This window comes from Zonotrichia albicollis, chromosome 7, assembly GCF_047830755.1.
Source record: "Zonotrichia albicollis isolate bZonAlb1 chromosome 7, bZonAlb1.hap1, whole genome shotgun sequence".
NCBI lineage: Eukaryota > Metazoa > Chordata > Aves > Passeriformes > Passerellidae > Zonotrichia > Zonotrichia albicollis.
In genome coordinates, this window is record NC_133825.1 from 33,747,095 (window position 1) to 33,766,692 (window position 19,598).

The 19,598-nt window shown below is 46.8% G+C and overlaps 1 protein-coding gene across 1 annotated transcript; it reads left to right on the forward strand.

The window, feature by feature from the left end:
- Positions 1-1,344: 1,344 nt before the first annotated feature.
- Positions 1,345-8,898, forward strand: TMEM72 (transmembrane protein 72). The gene is made up of 5 exons (XM_005481249.4): positions 1,345-1,802; positions 5,668-5,734; positions 6,133-6,204; positions 6,892-7,031; positions 7,201-8,898. Exons 1-5 carry the CDS (start codon positions 1,733-1,735, stop codon positions 7,659-7,661), a joined length of 810 nt encoding a protein of 269 aa, XP_005481306.2. The 5' UTR covers positions 1,345-1,732; the 3' UTR covers positions 7,662-8,898.
- Positions 8,899-19,598: the final 10,700 nt, after the last annotated feature.

Here is a 19,598-nt window from a genome sequence, read left to right on the forward strand (position 1 = left end):
ACACCCGAAGTGTGACACTGACACAAAGCAAAGACATGAGTTGGGTTTGCACCATTCAGCATTGCACCCCAGGATGCTCTGGAAACCCTTCTCCTGTGGGCCCTTCCATTTTTCACATAGAAAATGTGCACTATGCCCAAATCTTGTCAGGAATCCCTGCTGTAAAATCTCTGCCACTCACAGCCTTGTGCACATTCAAAAAACCAGTATCAGCAGTTATTTACAGGAATCATGAACCCATTTCATAAGCTCAGGCATTTGGCTGCCATGGAAAAATACCAGTTTGAAATACAGACCAAGAATATGGAAGAGAAGCTGTCACTTTGTCCTTGGCACAAGTCATCTCTACTCCCAGGATAAGTCAGTACAACACATACTGGCCAGGCTCAGCTTTGTGGTGTCAGGCAGGTGAGAAGGGATCATGGGGGGACAGGTTCAGCTGGTTGCTCCCTCCCTGCAGGGCTGTGTGTGAATTGAGCATGATTCACCCAGTCCCTTGCCCACAGCAGCTTCCCAGCCAGTGCTGCAAGGGCCAGGGGCTGCAGTGACTGTCCAGCACAAGGTGAGCCCACTGACCTGTGAACCCACTGCCCTGCAGGCCCGTGCTGCCCACTGGGACTGTGCTGTGCTCACCACCCTCCTGCTGGGACTGCCATGCTGCTGCCCGCTGGGACTGTGCTCACACCACCCTCCATTTGGGACTGCCATGCTGCTGCCCACACCACCTCTTCCCTGGGTGGCAGCAGGCGGGGGGGATCAATGGTGACCTCCAGTGAGATGTACCCTGTTCAAGCACAAGGGAGTGTGGGGCTGGGAACAGAACAGCCACTGCTTTCTTGGCTTGTTCTTCAGACATCCATAGGGCCGCCCCTCTCCTGAGCCAGTGTGTCCTACAGGGACAAGCCAGGGACTCCCAGGCTGTCTCCCAAATCCAAGGCAAAGAGGTCAGGGTACCTGTGCAGCTCATTCCATACGTTATGACACTTGTGAGACCCTGGTGCTGTTCAAATGGCTCCAGTAGCTACAAAACAAAAACATATTTTACTGGTGTTCCTAAAGAAAGAATATCAGATCCCTAGTCTGTGGGACCCCTCTGAATACATTTGACCTTGTCCCTGTGGTTGCACATCAGCACAGACACTTCCCAAGCCGCACTAGATGGAAGCTGGATGGTGAGCAGCAGCACGGCCTCAGCTGCAGGAGGCAGTGGGCCCGGGGTGCCCCCCATGACTTGCCACAAACGTGCTGCTCTCCTGCCAGGAGCAAACATCGTCATCCTCACAAATGGTTAACCTGCCGGGAGCCGCACAGCACTAATGACTTCACATTCATTTAATCAGCTTGGGCTTCCAGAGCGTCCACCTCAGGAGCAGGGCAGGCCGTGCACCCATGCTGCCCCGGCCGCACCCTGCCTCAGCAATCATTAATCACCGGCCGAGAGGGAGCGGGCGGCGGGCGGGAAAGGGCCGGGGCTCCACAGCCCCCTCGGGAGCGGCGGCAAGCAGCGCTCACCGCTTCCCCGGGTGGCAGCTCATTCTCCGACCACCCTCCCCTGGGAGGCCCTGTGGAGGTGGCCAGTCCTGCACACACTGCCCTTTCCTCCAGGAAGGTCACTCAGTCCAGGCAACGAGAGGCTCTGCCTGCTCCTGGGAGCTGCTGGGCTGCGCCTGACGTGGGGGCTCTGAGCCCCAGGAGTTCCTGCTTGGCTGTACCGCACCCTTCATCCTCCGCCATGCAGCACAAGGCACTGTGGAGCGCCCTGGAGTACACCTGCCGATTGCTGGGCATCTCCACCGCAGCAGGTAAGAGCAGATTCTCTCTGTCTTTGGCACTAAAAGACACCGAGTGGGAGCTGGGACCTCCAGGCTGCCTCCCTGCCTTTGGCCAGCTGCAGCCACGGCCCCTTCCTGCAGGGAGGACAAGAAAACTTGCTCGCTTTTGCTTTGGGACCCAGGGTGGGACAGTGGTGCTTGCCTGGCTAGGTTCTTTCCAAATGCTGTGGGAGGCACAGTGAGACATCGGAAAGGAAGGGCCAACATTCAGAGGGCAAGCTAATGCATGCCAAAAGAAAAAAAAAGAAGAAGAAAATGAAACCGTATTCTTCTGAAACAGGCATAGGCATAGGCAAGATGTGAATGGGACTGAAAAGCAAAATACTCATGGCTGTGCAAAACTGCCGGGCTACACTGTGGGATGTGAAGATGAAGGAGCTCCTTGTAGTGTGCACAGTGAGATGTCCTGTCCCAGGCAGGATGGAGAGGTTCTGTCCCAGCTACCATGGCATAGTTACAATAAAAGCACTGCTCTGCCTCTCAGCAGCCTGTCGGGGAGCAGCTCAGAGCAGTTCAGGTTATGGCTGCAGTACAAACACCATAAACTCACCCACCTGGTACCTGGGGAGTAGCATCCTTCCCCCCTGCTGCCAGGGGCTGCTTTGGACCAGGGTGTTCTGGGTTTGGTGACACACCCAAGTGCTTGCACAACCTGAATCATTTGGTTTCAGATGAAATGCAGGAGTTTTGAGCCAGGTGTCAGACACAGTGTCTCACTCAGGAGGGTGGAACACCATTGCACAGGCAGCATCTCCAGGTGGGACTTGGGGAATTGGCTAAAGCAGAGGGGGGAATCGGCTAAAGCAGAGGGCTCAGGGGTTGACTCTGGCACTGCTGCTGACTAGCTGTTATGGAACAGGACAGGCAGCACTCTCTGCCTCAGTTTCCCCATCAGTAAAGCAGAGATCAAAGGGTCTGATTTGTCTAAAGGCTGGAGGGGTGAACCAGATGTTCCTGGTGAGAGGTGACTTGATGGGATGACTGTGGTTTCAGAACCCCAGGGATTTCAGAGTCAGAAATCAGAGTAAGTCACAGCAGGCCCTCCTACCTTTGTATTTCCTTTATGAGCTGCAGAAAGTCATGAAGAGGCACTTTGCTCAAACCAGGACAAAGTAGAAAGCACACAGGTCAGCTGAAGTGTGCACAGGTTCCCAAGGACACAGCTGGGGTGATAGAGGCTCTGGAATGTGCTTTAAAGGACTGATACTGATAACAGGCAGAGAGATCTAAGTCTCTGAGTTTATAAAACTCCCAGCAGATAAGTGCATGTTGTGATGATACTGCAACACTGGGAGATGGGACAAAGCTTTAATCAGAAAATGCAGATCACTTAATTTCTTCATCCCTATCCATTTGGGCCCCCATGAGCCTCACATTGCTCATATTCTCACTTAAAACTCCAAGGAAATTCATAGAGACCTTTCTGGGAGAAAATGTGAGCTTGTTGCCATGAGAAAACTGATGCTAAACCAACAAAACTGAAAGTAGTTTACAATGTAGAAATGTGTTAGTGGAATATCATCTTTCCTGCATGTTTTCATCATTTTGCAGCATCTGCACATCTTTCTTTAATTTTTCTTTAAATGAGCATTGCAGTTATCTGTCTGCTTAGCATCAGAGCATAGAGGGCTGCACTACAGCTCCCTGTGCTTTTCCATAGGTCTGGTGCATTCCCAGTATCACCTGACTTTCCCAAAAGGCCCGTGAAGACTGAGATGTGCCTGTATTTTATTCCTCTGTGTATTTCAATGGAGTAAGAAATCAGCTTGATGCAGTGTTTAGTGCCTGATGAGGTGTGTGAGGCTTTTGAATGAAATGGAAACCATGCAGAAGAAATTCCCATGGGTTTTGTTTGAAAAAAAAAACAACTATGAAATGGAGAGTGCATCAGCCTCGCTAATTGATTTTGAGAAGGCCTGCCCAGCTCTTTATGCTGCTAGTAAATACAAGTTACCCACATGATACAAACCCCCCTTTCCCCCAGGATCTTACAGTGTAATGGCTCTCTGCAGTGGTGAGGCTACAGGGTGTCCTTTGAATCAGAAAATGGCTAACTGGTCTCATGGCAAGTTAGCAAAGAGTTGTCAAACAGCCCTGTGTGATTTGCTGCAGGGTTTGCAGCATCTCTAGGTCAGTGATTCCAGGCCTTGTGTTTTTTGCATCTAGGAAAGATTTCCTACTTATTCTTAATTCTCATGCTTTCAACCATTTAATTCCTAATCATGTGCCTTTAGCCACATGGTTTGGACAAGATCCAAATCAAGCAGTGACTAGTCCAAACAAACACCTCGAAACAGTTCTTTTTTTTCTTGCAGATTCCTCATCCAAACAGCTTTGTGGATAAAGCAGAAGCTGTGCAAAAGGAGGAAATCTCCCCATCCAGAGTAGAGGCTTGAGCTAGCAGCCAAGCTGTAGAATTCTGCATTCATCCACAGACTGAATGAATGAATGAATGAATGGGAATGAATGAAGTCCACATTTGTAGGGAAGATTATAAAGAATGGCCCTCAGTCACAAGATAGTAAAAGACAGTACTCTGCACATAGGATTACACAACTTTTGCAGCTTCACAGCCCTCTGATGAGGCTGATTTCCCTGTGCTCTGCTCAGGGCTGGAAAGGCAGTGTAGAAGGGTGGCACATGGGCCCCATAAGTTCCCTTGGCTGACAGGGGCCAGCAGCTGCAGAGACACAGGGAAAACACAGAGGGATTTCTTTCAGCCCAGATGGGAAAGCTGACCCTTGGCATTGACTGCACTGCAGTCTTGATGGATGGGCACTGAGCTGTGTCCTTGTTTGGGGGCCTGGTACCCTTCTCCAGATGGGGCAAACCACAGCTCAGAGAAATGGATCCAACCTGCACCTCAAACCTTGGCCAGTGTGCATGGAGCAGGAGCAGTGGAGAACTTCCTGAGCACCAGTGGATGGGTGGGGACTGCTCACTGAGGGGTGGAGGCATCAGGTGCAGACAGGAGATTGCTCTGGCTATGAAAGCTGGGCTTCATTCAGCTCCACACTTCTGACACTTGTGCCCTGTGAATTGGCATGTACTGATCTGGTGTGAGGCGTTACATTTCTGCTCCATTCTAGAAATAATCTTGAAAGGAGCTGAAAGATGTTGAAGAAAATTTTCCATCCCCTGAAGCTATTGGCCAATCCATCAAAGATTTTAGCCCTGTTAATACTCTTAATCCCCGTAAAACTGACTCCCTGGTGCTCTGTACTGGCTGAGGCACTGAGAGAACGTTCATTCCCTGGTTTTAATCTGCCTGCTCCCATTATATGTTTTTGTGTTTGGCTAGCAAAGGATCCTGATGCTATGGCTACAGCCCTTCGTGAAGGCAGCTGGCACAGCTGCCCTGCTCTGCAGCCACGTGTTGGGTGCAGCAGGGAGGGCAAGGGAGTGGGGCTGGCAGCACTGGGAGCAGAGGAGGATGGGCAGTGGGCCTGTGGCAGCTGGGATGTGGCAGTATAGCCCATCTCAGAGTGGAATCTCAGGACACTGCTGCTCACCTCCCCCAGCTGTCCAAGGCCAGCTGGTATTCCCAGAGCACCTTTCCCCAGCCTACACAGTGGCAAGGCTGCCATCACAGGGGTGCAGCTGGGATGGGTTTCAGGGCTCTGTGTCAAGGGCAACACTCAGCTCTGACTCTTCTGGGCGGGTGTGTCAGCATGAATCACTGGTGCTGGCAGTCCTGACATGCTGCCCTGCATGGAAGAAGCTGCCTTGCTAGCCCCTGGGGAAATGGGGACATTTATCCTGGGAGCTGGTTACTGACCCAAGGGAACTGGGATTGAACTCTGCAGTCAGCATCTTTCCTGCCTTCTCTTTCTAGTGCTGATCGGTGTGGGCGTAGAAACTCTGCAGCGAGGACAGTTTAAAAGCCTGGCTTTCTATCTGCTGTGAGTATTTTTGCCCTTGAAATCAGAGCTGGCAGGGGTGACAAGGTCAACCCCTCCACTATATGTAGCACCAGATTAGACTGCAACAGCAGCAGGAGACAGTGTCCAAGGCTTTGGGTATTTCAGATCTCCATATTGAGTTTTCAGTAAAATACGCTATTTCTGTTAGGAAAAGAAAGGCTACTGCACACTCAGGCAGGCCAGAGGCAACACTGGCTGCAGATTGATTCCCCAGGGGCAGGAGGGCTGTGAGTTTTCAACAAAAAAAGGTGTTCAGACCCCTGCATACAGACTGTGTTGAGAACTGGATAGTAAATTCTGGCCCCCTGTGCCCTTTCTACCCACCTGCAGAACATACTCAAACACAGCCCCGCTCCCCTGACAGCTCCACCTTTCAGTTTTTCAGGGGTTGCAGTTACTGTCTGTGAAGGCTTCTTCTTTATCAGTTTGTTCCTGGAGATGTGCTTCACGTGAGTAGACCCTGCCCACTACTCTCCAGCCACGGTGGGACCTCCCAAAGGCACCTTGCCCCTTACAGCAACACCAGATCTGGGGGAGCTGCAAGTGCCAGACCAAAGGTCCTGCCCCCAGTGCCAAGGCAAGTGCACTCAGACAGGGGGGAGGTAAATGGGTCCATGTGCACAGCCATTTAAACCTGTGTTTTAACCCAGGCTTGTGCCCTAATTTCCTGAGCATCAGCACAACAAACCCTGGTTTCAGCGTCTGCTTAACACAGTGTGGAGGCACAAGGTACCAGGGTTGGAGGAAGACCCAGATCCCCAGGGGGAGCTTCAGCTCCCTCCAGAGACAGCACAGAAGTTAAAGCTAAAATGTCAACAATCCTTATGTCCTTTTCAGACGCTGAGCACTGCTGCTGTCTTCTAGTAGAAACTCAAAAGTCCTTACAGCTTAGAGGCATGTCCTTACTTGTATTAGCAGGCACTTGATTAGTGAGGCACTGAGATGCTGGCCTCTGGCAAATGCTCTTCTCCCTGCAGGAGATGTTCAGGCTTTGTTTATCTTCCCTGAAAAGCACACCCATTTTCTGACAAACCAGACTGAGGATCTGCATATTTAGATGGGTTATGGTTAGGACCAAATCTTCTTGGCATATGGTTGGTGCTTCATGACACAAGGACCTCTCTTTCTCTCCCCAGTCACAAGCCTGAATTCCTGGCACAGGCCTTCTGGAAGCGAGCTAGATGCCCAGGGAGCTTCCAGAAATTCCTGGGGTACACGCTGCTCTCAGTGGCTTGCTTCCTGCATCCCGTCCTCGTCTGGCATGTCACCATCCCTGGTGAGAAGCTTGGGTGGGGAGTAGTGCAGATGGAAGAGGAGCATGGTCTGTCAAGGGGTGGGGATGTGCAGGGAGCTGGGCTGATGGCAGTGGGCTAGCCAGACCAAGCACTCCTGGGCAAGGCCTTCCCACAAGCCAGAGCCCTCAGCCAACATATTCTTGTCCCCAGGGTCCATGCTGGTGCTCACTGCCCTGGCCTACTTCCTGCTGAGCAAGAGGAGGAAGAGCCCAGGGCACAAAGACACACATCCCCAGGCGGGTCACTACGTGGACCCTTCAGGCACTGAGGCAGCCCCAACCATCATTGGTGACACTGAGCAGACCTACACCTTCCACGGGGCCCAGAGGGAGCAGCACCGCTCGCTTCTGGGCCATATGAAGAGCATCCTGAAGGGCAGCAAGGACAGCAGCTCAGCCCCAGACACTCCTGTCCAGCCAGCAGCCGTGCCAGCGCCTCGCAAGCAAGTGCACTTTGAGGAGAAGGTGGTGCAGATCATCCCCTCTGTCAGCGAGGACATGGAGGATGTGGAGAGTGAGGCTGAGGAGACCACATCAGACACAACACCCATCCTCACCCCACCTGATGCCCCCATCATCATCGCCCCTCTCAGCTCTCCTGGCCTCTTCTGAGCCCTCAGCAGGACTGAGGACAGGACAGCCTGCTGCTACCCTGGAGCAGATGCTCCAGCAGCCAAAGGGCCCAAGGAGGTGGCCCTTATTGCCTTCCGTACTTTGGGGGTGACAGCTGTGCCACCCCCTCTCCAGGGGCTGCCTGCTCTCCCTGGTCCCCTGCATTGTGGCAGCCAGGGGACAGGTGGGGTTCAGCTGGGGTAGTGCCAGCACAGTGAGGTTTCTGCTCCCACGGCCTCACCCGTGTCACCCTCTGTGCACACCCCTCTGTGCTCCTCCTGACATCACAGCCACGGCATGTGTGTCCCTGCTGGCAGACTCAGGCAGCAGGAGCGGAGATCTGTGTGCCCTGGAGCAGCCTCTGCTGGGGCACTTGTGTCCTTCTGGCCTCACTGCACATGGCAGAGCTCAGGGCTGGGCTGAATTCAGCACAGGCACTGCAGCCTGCAGGTTCCCTCTCAGCACCTGCACCCGCTGCAACACCTGGAGACATGCAAAACATATTTGTGAGGTGGGTTGAGACCAAGCACTCCCCTGGCATGAGCACCTGCTTAGTACCTCCCCAGGCACTCTGAGACCAGCAGGGAAATCATCTCTGGCCTTGGGGACACCTAAGCAGGAGGAGAGGCCTTCCAGGTGTCCCCTGCTTGGACAACCCCCTTGAATTAGAAGAACTTTGGGATGATATGGCAACCCAGGTCCTGAGGTTGAGCACCACACTGGTATAGCAGACTGTGTGTAACTCCAGTGTGTGTAATTATGGCCCCCAGAGGGCAACGGCAATAATAAAATTACCATACTGTCCCCTCAGTTTCTTCCATGCCAGGTCGTTCCTGAACCCCTTAACTCTGGCTTAATCCTGGCATAATTTCTGCCTTTTGAGGACCATTCAGTCATAATCAAGCATTTCCCTCCTATTCAGCTCCCACCTGAGGACATGTGGGAAGAGCTCAGGTGGCTGGGTTCCCTTGGACGTGGGACAAGAAGCCATACTGCTGTTGGGATGGAAATCTGTAAATGCTCTGAGCCCAGACACATAGCACTGGGGGGAAGTGATGGAAATTAGAGAAAGTTCCTGGGACCTGGCTGTTTTCCTTGTAAATACCTTATTTCTTCTATTTAAGATCTGAGCTCTACAAGAGGCAATCACCATGTTCATTTAGGAAAGTAGGTCAAAGTGTAATCAGAAGGCAATTGAGATAAGAAACCAGTGCTACTTTTTAATAAACTATTTTTAAGTGACTTCTAATTTGTGATATGGATGAGGAAGAAGATGAAAGATATTGACTCACAATATTTGATTGCCTGTGTTTAATAACAAAGCTGTTGACAAGAGCAGTTTATGAAGTGTTACACACACTTGTCAGTCCTACAATGAGACATAAACAGAAAACTTTTTGTTGCATCACCAACATTTAAAATATCAATCTGCTCTAAACATGATACATGGGTTAGAGACCTCCTGTTTCTGGCTGCAGAAATTAACCTCCCATCCTGTCATGGTGTGCTGGGGAAGAGTCACGTACACATGTGCCTTTAGGGTGGATTTGCACCTGAGAAAATACCTCCAGAAAATTATGCCAAGTTAACACTGCACAACTGATAGCAGCAAGCCAAGATGCAACCACAGCTTCACCCTCCACCTGGTGTATTCATCACATTAGGAGAGAAAAAATAAAGCTCTTTCCCTCTAAACCTAGTGGCAAGCATACCTGCACCAACCAAGGTCCCAACCCAGCCATGCTAACAGGATACCCACCCTGGCCTACTCTGCCCAAAAAGGCAGAGCTGGCTCCCAGCTTCACCACACATCTGCTCTGCAATTAAAGCCACTTTCATCTGCAAAGTCAGCTTTCTGCATCATCCAAGGCCCTTCTTTGAACATTGCTTAATTAATTGCACACAGGGAGATCAACTTCATTGAACAGGCACTGCTCCCAATGTATGGAGCAATCTGCTGACTAGAGAAAGACTGTATTGCTGTAGACTCCTCTCCTTAGCAAAGCTCCTGGGCAGCCTGGGTGGGAGCAGATGTTCTGCCACAGATTTCACCCCTCAGCCCTTGCTCAATCAGCCAGCCCCATGAGTTGTACCCGTGGGGCAGCACAAGGGGTGAAGCAATGTGCTGGCAGCACCTTTGGCACTTGGAAGTTTGTAGGGAACAAATTTCATTTCTGTGAAGTGCTTAAAATGCATTTGCAGTTTTTAGAGCTGCACAATTAAGTTTCCATTTTTAGGCTCTCTTTTAAAAGTCTGTTGTAGGTCTCCCTTCAGAACCAAGAATGGAGGAAGCTACAGGTGAGATGTTTTTTTAGGCTTCACAGAGCCAGCATGGACCTGGTTGCTTTTCTTGCTTGCTCTCTTGTTTTGGCCTGGTTCTTCTCCAACCGCACAGCTAGCTAGCTCAGAAGATAAAGGCTGGGAAAAATAATCTTCTTGTCTTTTTTGTGGTATTAAATTGCCTGTTCAGCTTAGGTCTGTGGCTGGCTCACCCTGGAGTCTGCCAAGAGTTTGCATCCGTGCTGGGGAAGTGGCTGCTCCCCCAGAGGCAGACAAGCTGCACCTCAAACAGCACCTGAGCTGCTTCCCAGGTTTCTCCCTGCCAAGGAGTCCATTTGTACATCCCCTCTCTGCTCCTCACCAGCCATCCCACCCCTGGTGCCACCTTCTAGCTCCATCAGTGTACGGACCTGTTAGGCCAGAGGAACAATAATTAGGAAAAAGAAAGCAGGTGGCTATCTTCCTGGGTAATGAACCAAATAAGTTCAGGGAGGGCCAGCCACAAATTAAAGGAATGGAGGATAAAAGAATCTCTTTCAGAGTCAGCAGGCTGTTAGAGCAGCTCAACTGCTTAGAGAAACAAAGCCTCAGGCTTTCTTTAAAACCCAGTGCAGAGGAAATGTTCAGCCTCAGGGGGTGTCAGATGACTTTGCAGAGGCCTCAGAGATTATTCACTCAAGTGTGCACTTCTCTGTTGGCCCCACTCCCTACATCTAGCTGTGAGAGCCATCCCAGGGGCTACTGAAAGCACCAGAGATGATGTAGAGGGCTGTGGGGGGTCTGTATGAGAAAAGCTCTCATATATGCATGGTAATTGCAAGGAAAGAAAAAGAGGGAGAACTTGATGCTATTAACTTTGCAGTGCAGTGTATCTGAACATGAGCTGCCTGAACTATAAGTCCACACACCACTACATGAACTCTGCAGTGTAATTTTTGCCTGCATTGCAAAAATTCATTGCTCGGCTGGTCCATTGAGATTAATCCACTGAGTTAGAGTGCATAAAGCTATAAACTCCTGTGGATTCACATACTGAAAGGAAATGAGATGAATCATCCAAAAGAAATACATTTGTAAGGTAAAACTCTGTGAGGTAATCCCGGCAGAAATTGTTTCCTTCAAAATTTCCACCAAAGATTCCCCTGCATCAGGAAAAGTTTGCCTGCTTTACATGTGGAGTGGAATGACTCTACAATGCTACTTGACAGCCCCATCAAAACACAGTAAACTGGTATGTCGCAAACAGTTATTCCATTTTAAGTTTCACATGCAGGAAAACCAAATTTCGGTGCAAGTTTCACTTTACAATTCCTCTCTTCTGATGCACAAGCAGTTGTTGCAGGGCCCTGGAGACAGGCACACTCCCTGCCCCACCACAGTGCTCCCACCTCACACCAGGGGCTGGGATGGTCACCCTCCTAATTTTCTAAATCCCCACTGGGACTCTGGTCCCTCATTTCTCTGAGTGCTGCTTCATATTTGAAACATGGAAATTAATGTTTTACCCAAAAAACAGCAGCATTAGGAAAATAAAGCACACTTGGAGAGAAAAGTGTTCCATTTCTGCAGTGTCAGCAATTAAAATCAAAAATGCCCGGCTTGAGCCTGTAACTGCAGCACTCACATCAGCAAACACCAGTATCAGCATCAGTGGCATTGGTGGCTTCTAAGTCAGTATTGAGTCATGTCTACATGACTCCACTAACACACCTGCAACCCTACCACTCTTCAGCCCTGCACCTTCTCCTGTCCCAGCCAGGAGATTCTCCCATGTGCTGGGACAGAAATGCAGTTTCTGTTTTGGCTGGCCTCCTGCATTTCTTTCTGTGAGGGAAGTTACAGAAACCAAAACTAGATCCCAAACCTGCCTGGGGTTTCTTGGAGCTGTCAGCTCTCTTGTCTGCTTGGCATGATGCAAAAGCAGGAATATGACTTGCAGCCACCATGTATCAGCTGACATACCACTAATGAGATGACTGCATAGGTTATATCCTAATGAATGTTTGAGGTACCTCTTGGATTCTAATTCTAGGCAATTATTCACTCAGCATGTGACTTTATTGAATCTTGTTTTGAGGCTCTAGGCAAACACCAGGAGCCAACCCAGGTCTTTGGATCACAGACTAAAGAGGGAATCCATATGTCAGATAGGAAATAAAAAACTAAATAAAAGGGAAAGAAAACAAAAAAAAAAAAAAAGAAAAAAAAAGGAAGAGTAATATTTATTGGGAGCTCCTCCTCAGCACATCCTGGACTTCCTACAGCTCAGGAGGGAGGTGAACAGCATCTTAACATTAATCCTATCCCACTCTCATCTCTTCTTTCTACCAAGCCACTTCTTCAGTGACTTCACTCTTCCAAACTTTTCCCCTCCAGAGCACTGTTTAAAAGGAAATACTGTCTTGATCAAGTCACACTGAACAAAGTTGCATGCACTGTGACATGACTGCACAGCTCCTTCCTGCCCCTCCCTCTCCAAAGCCCCTCTGTAAGAGTGGCTGTGTTTGGTACTCGCCCGATGCCCAGCTTTGGTCACCAGCCCCCAGCCCCCTGCTGGCTCCACACTCCCTGGAGGCACACGCTTGCAGCTGCAGTTTTGGATGAGGCTTTCAACACTGCAGAGGGAGCTCACATCTTCCAAATTGTGCCTAGAAGGGAAGACGGAAGCAGACACAGGGAATATGCCCAGAAAAGAGAGACTACACAGCAGCCCTAGCTAGCTCGTTATGTTTTTCCAGGTTTTCTTTGGCAAACCTCACCTTCCAACTCTTCCAACTGCCTGCTAATGCAGTATGTAAAAAAACCCCAACACATAAAAATCATTTGTGCAATAAAAAAAGCAATTTAGGGTTTTTTTCAGTTATGTTTTTGCTAGAATGCATTACTTCCTTCAATAGCATGAGAAGGCAGAAGAACAGAAAAAGGTTTTATTGTGCACAAAACTGAGGGGAAGAAGCTTTTCTACACTGTCTTCTCTCTAAGCCACACTCAAGTAAGATTCTCTGGGGGAGTTTGGTATAATGGTAGGACTGTTGAATTTGATATAGTAGCACTCCATTTCTCCCTTTCAAGGTGGAGAGACTTGCTCTGGGTTCTTTATAACTTCTTTTACTTTTGTGCCTGTTGAGGGAACAGTCCCCAGCCCTTTCCTGCATATATAGCTTTGTAGCAGCGTGGCAAGGAAATTTGATCTGAGCAGTTCTTGGAAGATTGGACTTAAGAAGGAAATTTCACCCTTTAACCAGCACCTTTCCCTCAAAAACCCAGGCCCAGGCAGGAAAGTGAACTTCATCTTATTATTTTCTCATTAATTATGATTCCATCTCAGCATGTTTCTCATGCAAGCATCTGCAAGCTCAGAAGAAATCACCAGCTGCAGAAATGGAAATTCAGTGTCTTCTCCAGCAGAGCAGAGACATGTTATGTGTTTCACATTGGGACTACATGCTGTGACAATGTAAAAAATATCACAAACTTACTCAACATATCTCATGGAAGTTCCCTGAGAAGGAAATTGCAAACAAATTCTTGCTGACTGGTTTGGAAATGGAAAAGGCTCTGTTTTTATCATTACTTTTCCTGGCTCTTATCCAGTACTAAAATACTGCATTGCTGCTATAATCATTTTATCAAGCTTATTGTTTCATGTTTTCTTCCCTTCCAACCAGTAATCACAGACACAAACATTTCCTTATTCAGGCTGATTCCTTCTAAATCAAAATTCCACATATTTTTGTTTTCCGCTTACATAGCACTTTCAACCATAGAAAAACTGGCATGAAATGGCAAAATATTTTTTGCTTTATGTCCCAAAGCTACAATTAAGAATGCCCCAAACCCATTAATTTCAGTCCTACTCATCCTGAAACCATGCCACAGGTGTGAATTACTCCATCAATACTGTGTATCTAGTCAGGGTACCATGGCAGATCATGTGAGACAAACTACCAGACAAAGTCAAGTGAAAAATACCACATGGAATTACATTGCCATGGAAATGCTATTGCAGCCACTGTGCTGCTTCTGCCTCAAAACAATGTCCTGTGTGCCATTCTGAACAGACTCTCTTCTTTCTTGTTACTTGCTTGTAGCTGTGAAATGTAGCTTGTGTCACCTGTGAAACGCCCATGCAGCCACTCTGCCCTGCACAGAACTGCCATGCACAAGCTGGGCTTTGTTACTCAATACTTTCATGGAAAATGTAATTATTCAAATAACTGCCCTACAACCAGCTAAGTCTGTGTATCAATTCAAAACAAAAGTGTGAGAAAAATCAAGTTGAGCAATGTCTCAAACCTTTTTTATAAGACTGTAATCCACATGTTACTGGCATTCAGATCAGCCATTCAGATGGGTATTTTTTCTTATTAAAAAGATTCCACATCTCAGGCAAACACAGTCAAAATTACAAATTGAATGGAATTCAGTCAAAGCTAATCTCAAGTAGAAAATCAGCAATGATAATTGTTAATCAAATTATACAGAGCTTTCACTTAACAATAATTAGAAATTACAAGTTAAATAATATTTCTGAAAACATTAATCTGTTTTGCAATTATTTTAATGCTGGAGTTACTAAGATGAAAGATAATTTTATTAGTAGAATATTGCCTTTTTTCTATCCTTTTAAAGAAAAAGTTTGACATCTAGGAAAAGCTTTCTTGTAAAGCTGAGTAGGTGTGTACATGGCTCAATACCTGTGCAGAACAACAGCTAAGAAGAACAGAAGCCAAGGGGAATTTCTGTTTTACTGTACTGTGGTTTATATTTCATTTGATCTGTTTAATCATGTTTTAGATCTGAGTTCACAAGTCTATAAACTTACTCTGCCCTGGATGAATCACTCGTAAATGGATGCATATGAAAAGCAGGAGAGGGCAAATGAAGATTTCTTTTTTTTCCTCCCTGAGCAGAAGTATGGCAACACATAGTTGAATTTGGAACTGAAATTGCCACATATATTAGGAGTATCTCTTTCCCCCTCAAAGACAGGAAGGCAGACTCAAAAAACACAAATATGTAGCAAACATAAGCAAACACAGATACATGAGGATTAGTTGCCCTGTATAACTCTTCCATCAGCTTTTTAATTCTGAGATGGCTTGAGCGCTGTGCAATGCTCTGCTGTTGCAGCATGGCTGTGTGGTTTGTGGCAGGAGCAGCAGGACAGGGTGCATCACCTCCCCCTGCACAGGGAGGTCACTGCAGGGGACAGTGAGCCATGGCACACCAGGGTGTGTGTGGGAATGGCTTGCCCTCGTAGCACCACCACTGGAGCTAACCAGCTTTTCCTCACCTCATCCAGGAGACACCACACCTTTCCATGCTATGATTGTATTTAGCAAACCAGGTTCGTCTCAGATGAACAGCCCTATCTATAACTAATAAACAAGACAATGTGCATTGCATAATAAGAGCCTGCTATTTCATTCTGTGTCACTTTGGTACATCCGCATTGCTTTGATGGGAAATATCAGGGTGATTATCTCCAATTAGATGCAGTGACACCATTTCTGACTGTGATTTCTCAGGCAGAAGTAGTGTGTGCACCCTGGGTAGCTGATGCATCGTGCATTTGATCTTTCAAAGGCAGCAAACCCTCTGGGGTTCACATGCTAACAGAGCTAACCTCTGCAGCATGGTTATACACACTCTCTGTGTTGAACAGATCTCTGCAATCCAATGTCTGTTACACATTAGAAAGTATACCATGGCTAGAAGAGTCATAATGATGTAAAGTAGCCTCATCACCAGACTAAATACCAAAACCAAATATATCACTAACAGGAAAAACAAAACAAACAAGCAAACTGACAAACTAAAACGCTCTAACCTGCACAACATCAAAGGACTGGATAAGAACTGTGAGATTATCTATCAAGTATTCTGAAGTCCAAGGATAATATCAAACTGGATACAATCCTGCTAATAACTCCCAGGCTTGTCACAGCTATGAAAAGCCACAATTGAAATGATAATAATTATAATGATATTATAAATTAATAAATTTACTAAAATTTTATTGAAAGGTTGGTTGGCATTTCCATAAAGATTGCTACTCCTGGAGTCATGTGGGGATATCAGACGCTGAGTTCCTATTCAAAGAGATGGCTCTGTCACAGAGAAAAATCCTGAAAACTGGGAGCACCTGCTGATCCTGGAGAGTTTGTTTGTGGCTTTGAATGCACAGAACTGACTAGTCTGCATCACCTGGGAAAGGGAAAATGTTTAGAATTCCTCTCATAAATGACCACTTCTTTTATCCTTTTCCCCCCTATAATGTTCATCTACATACAGTGTAAATTTTGCAGACCACAGGTTTCAGGATCTTAAACAACTTGTGCCCATCAGTCATCACAAATAGAAAATTTCTTCTACACCTGAAAATATGGCTGTTGCTTTGCATAAACCAAGTGAAGTTTACCTGAAAATCCAGTCTTCATTATTTACTTATAGTTTTGTAAATAAAGCAATCTTTAGCAGATTAAGATTAAACACAGTCCAGACATGATCGACCAAGAAACTGGTTCAGCCAAAATGACTACATACAAAGCCTGAGTCAAATCCCAGAGGCAGGCAAGGTTCCCAAAGGCATCTGAAATGGCACTAAAGCCCATTGGTTGCTTCTTGCTGATTGATCCACGATTTGATTACTGGTGTGTTGAGTAACCCTTCTTTTGCTGCTCCCCACTCTTTGTCCAGTGTCCCACGGTCCCGTGGTTACCACGGTTTAAAGAAAAAGGAAGAAAGCAGAGAGATTAGTGCCTGAAATTCTGTGATTCTGAAAAAATTTTCTCCAAAATTCCCTGTGAAGTGAATTGCCATGTGAGGGAAGAAGTAGCCATTGTGAGCAGAGGATTGCATGAGCACACCCTGTGTGCATATACACCCTGTATTTACAATTTTACCCACTACTGGCTGACGGCTGGTGTACCACGTAGAGAAGTCAGTTTGCCCTAAGCAATTATCTAGCCCTGGCTGTGATTTCATTTTCTAATAAATAAAGTCCAAGGCTGTAATTCTCTGCAGTCCCAAGTGAAAATTATAGAGCAGTGGTCAGAGAAGCCATCTCAGAGATGACTTGCCCCTCATGCTGCTCCCCCTCCCTGGCGCCAGCGGCAGCATCGTGTGTGGGGAAGGCATCATGTGGAAAATCTGCTGATTTTTGCAGTCCTGCAGTGGGGAAGGCAAGGCTGTCTCCTTCCACAGATCATCCCAAAGGTTCTCCTCAATGTCCCTTGCTGGAACTTGGTATGGAGATGTGCTTCACTTCTGCACAATCTGGGACAAACTCCAGGGTGCTGAACATGCCAGGGTGCTGAACAGGTGAGAATTCGCAGTACACAAAATGGTAATGATTCTTCCTACATAGGTGCCAAGATCCTTGGAGACTGGGAACTCCCATCCATTTTTGGGTGGATCCCATTTTCTCTGAACTGGTCTAATTTCAGTTCCTCCCTTGTTAAAAGTGAACCATGCACAGCCATGCTGAAAACAGTGGCGCTAACTTCAGGGTGTCTCCTAATCCAATGTCTTCTGTGGAATCAAATGCCTTCTTATGAAACTAAAAAGACAAGTATCCAGTACATGCATCACATACAAATTTGGCACTGAACATTGCCCATAAGTTTAAGGGTGAGTCTCATTGCAGCAGTTCCATAATATCAGAATAACTCATTTATTAAAACTACTTGTGCGTGTCTTCATTATTTGAAAATTATATTAGTCTAAAAAAAATAATTCTGTTTTGCAATGGCACCATCCATTTTCAAAACATGAAGATGAAAAATCTAGCAGAAGTATAGAAACATACAGTGATTTTATTCAAAGGCTTAAGGGAGGATGGTTTCGCTGCCTTCCTAAGAGAAAAATGTTCAGCAGATTATGCTGCCTCATGTTTGTCTGCATGTTCCCTGGTTTGCAGCATAGTCCTCCACAAAATAATTAAGGCTTTGTTGTGTGATAACAAAAAGTTGACAAACTAGAAGAGAAAGATTGCAAGTGTTCTGACCAGTAAAGAATGCAGCATGATTAGGAAATTAGAAGAGGAAGAAGAACAAGAGGTACCCTAAATATTTGACTGGCGCCTGCAATCAACTGTAGGGTGCAAACTGACAGGAAACCAGGGTGGCCTCATCTAGTATTCAGGGAACAATTATTTAAACAAAGAAGAATTCTGATAGGATTGAATTAAAATTTTTACAGCTTTGCTAACTGTAAGAATTTACCTGCCTGTTAAAATTTTGTTTAATTTTTTTTCCAGATATTTTCTTTTTTGAAAGGCAAAAAAAGGTGACATTTTTATCTCCAGTAATCCATTCTCTAAACTCTCAGTACAATTTATAATTAGGGCATGATTTATAATTTATATGAAAAAAAAGTCTGACATCCCTTCGGGCACAAAGGGAAGGATTTCAGCCACAATTTTCATATACTTTTTTGAATATTTATTCAGATTAACTAGATTGCAGTTTAGAAGCTGTTCAGACAAGTAGCAGGGACAGTTCATGCACAAAATCCTCCTAATTGGAGGTGCCAGCTGAAGCACAGGAAGGAAGTCCTGGAGATCAGAACTACTGGAGAAGATCGAATAACAGTGATGAGTGGCCCAATGTCGCAGCTCTCAGACACGGACACCAGACACCTATTTCAGGATGTCAGGATGACCTGAGAAGACTGTGGATACAACCAGTGCTGACTGATTTGGCTGGGCACTGCTGCAGCAGGGAGATGTCTGCCCAGCCTTGCCAGCTGAGGGACAGGGCACAGTGCAAGGGGTACCGGGCCTAAAATTGGCGCTGCCAGGGCCAGCTCTCAGCTGGTACCCCTGAGTGCTGCTCTGTAGGGCTGCTGCCAGCTCAATCAGCCTGAGGATCACTGCACCACAACTTTTTGGACAGTGAAGACCTGACTAGTTGTCCTGTTGGTTTTCAGAAGGAAAATACAAATTACCAGCTTTTCAGACTTGTTCTTCTCTAATATTGGAGCCTCTCCTCTGCAGATTGACAGTCCCACTCACAAAGAGGGACAGAGTGTCCTCTTACACAGACCTTGGGAATGGACTGCTTTTCAGATGGCTGCTACCGTCTGCTCCAGGAGAGGGAAACAGCCACGAGGCCCCTCTGCAACGGGATCTTCCTGCCTCAAGACCCTTCACAAAATGCTTCCAAAGCAAAGAGGTCATCCTGATCATCAAAAAGACATGGATTTCTTTTGGGATGGTAAGAATTATACTCTTGTCTGATATTGTTTGTCTTAATAAAAGAATACTCCCTTGTTTAATAAAAACTTTTGGTGTCTAATGCAACATTCAGTGGAGCAGAGCTTGAAAGAAGTCCATAAGTTTCATTTGTTCCTCTGTGCAATGTTGTGGAACTATGTGTTGGCACTAACATTTTAGAAGTTAACTTCCTTCACGTAGCAAGAGTATGAAGCATTTTGTTGACATAAGTAAAATATAACATGTAGGTTCTTCATTTGGTTTGGAAAGTATCACTTTGGGGTCAGCAGGCAAATTTTGTCCTTATAAGGGAAAGCTTCCATTGAAAACACAGACTATATCTGATGAGCAGCTTTGCTATTTAAAGTGCATTTCTATAGCTAAGGTTAATATACTTTGATCATGCTCCTTTTCCCTTACAAAAGATCAAAACAGTA

What these genes read in the sequence shown, in the direction of transcription:
- TMEM72 (XM_005481249.4), top strand. Translation starts at nt 1,733, where the DNA reads ATGCAGCACAAGGCACTGTGGAGCGCCCTGGAGTACACCTGCCGATTG. An exon ending in GGGCATCTCCACCGCAGCAG is followed by an intron (nt 1,803 to 5,667) that starts GTAAGAGCAGAT and finishes TTCTCTTTCTAG; the next exon opens with TGCTGATCGGTGTGGGCGTA. An exon ending in TTCCTGGAGATGTGCTTCAC is followed by an intron (nt 6,205 to 6,891) that starts GTGAGTAGACCC and finishes TTCTCTCCCCAG; the next exon opens with TCACAAGCCTGAATTCCTGG.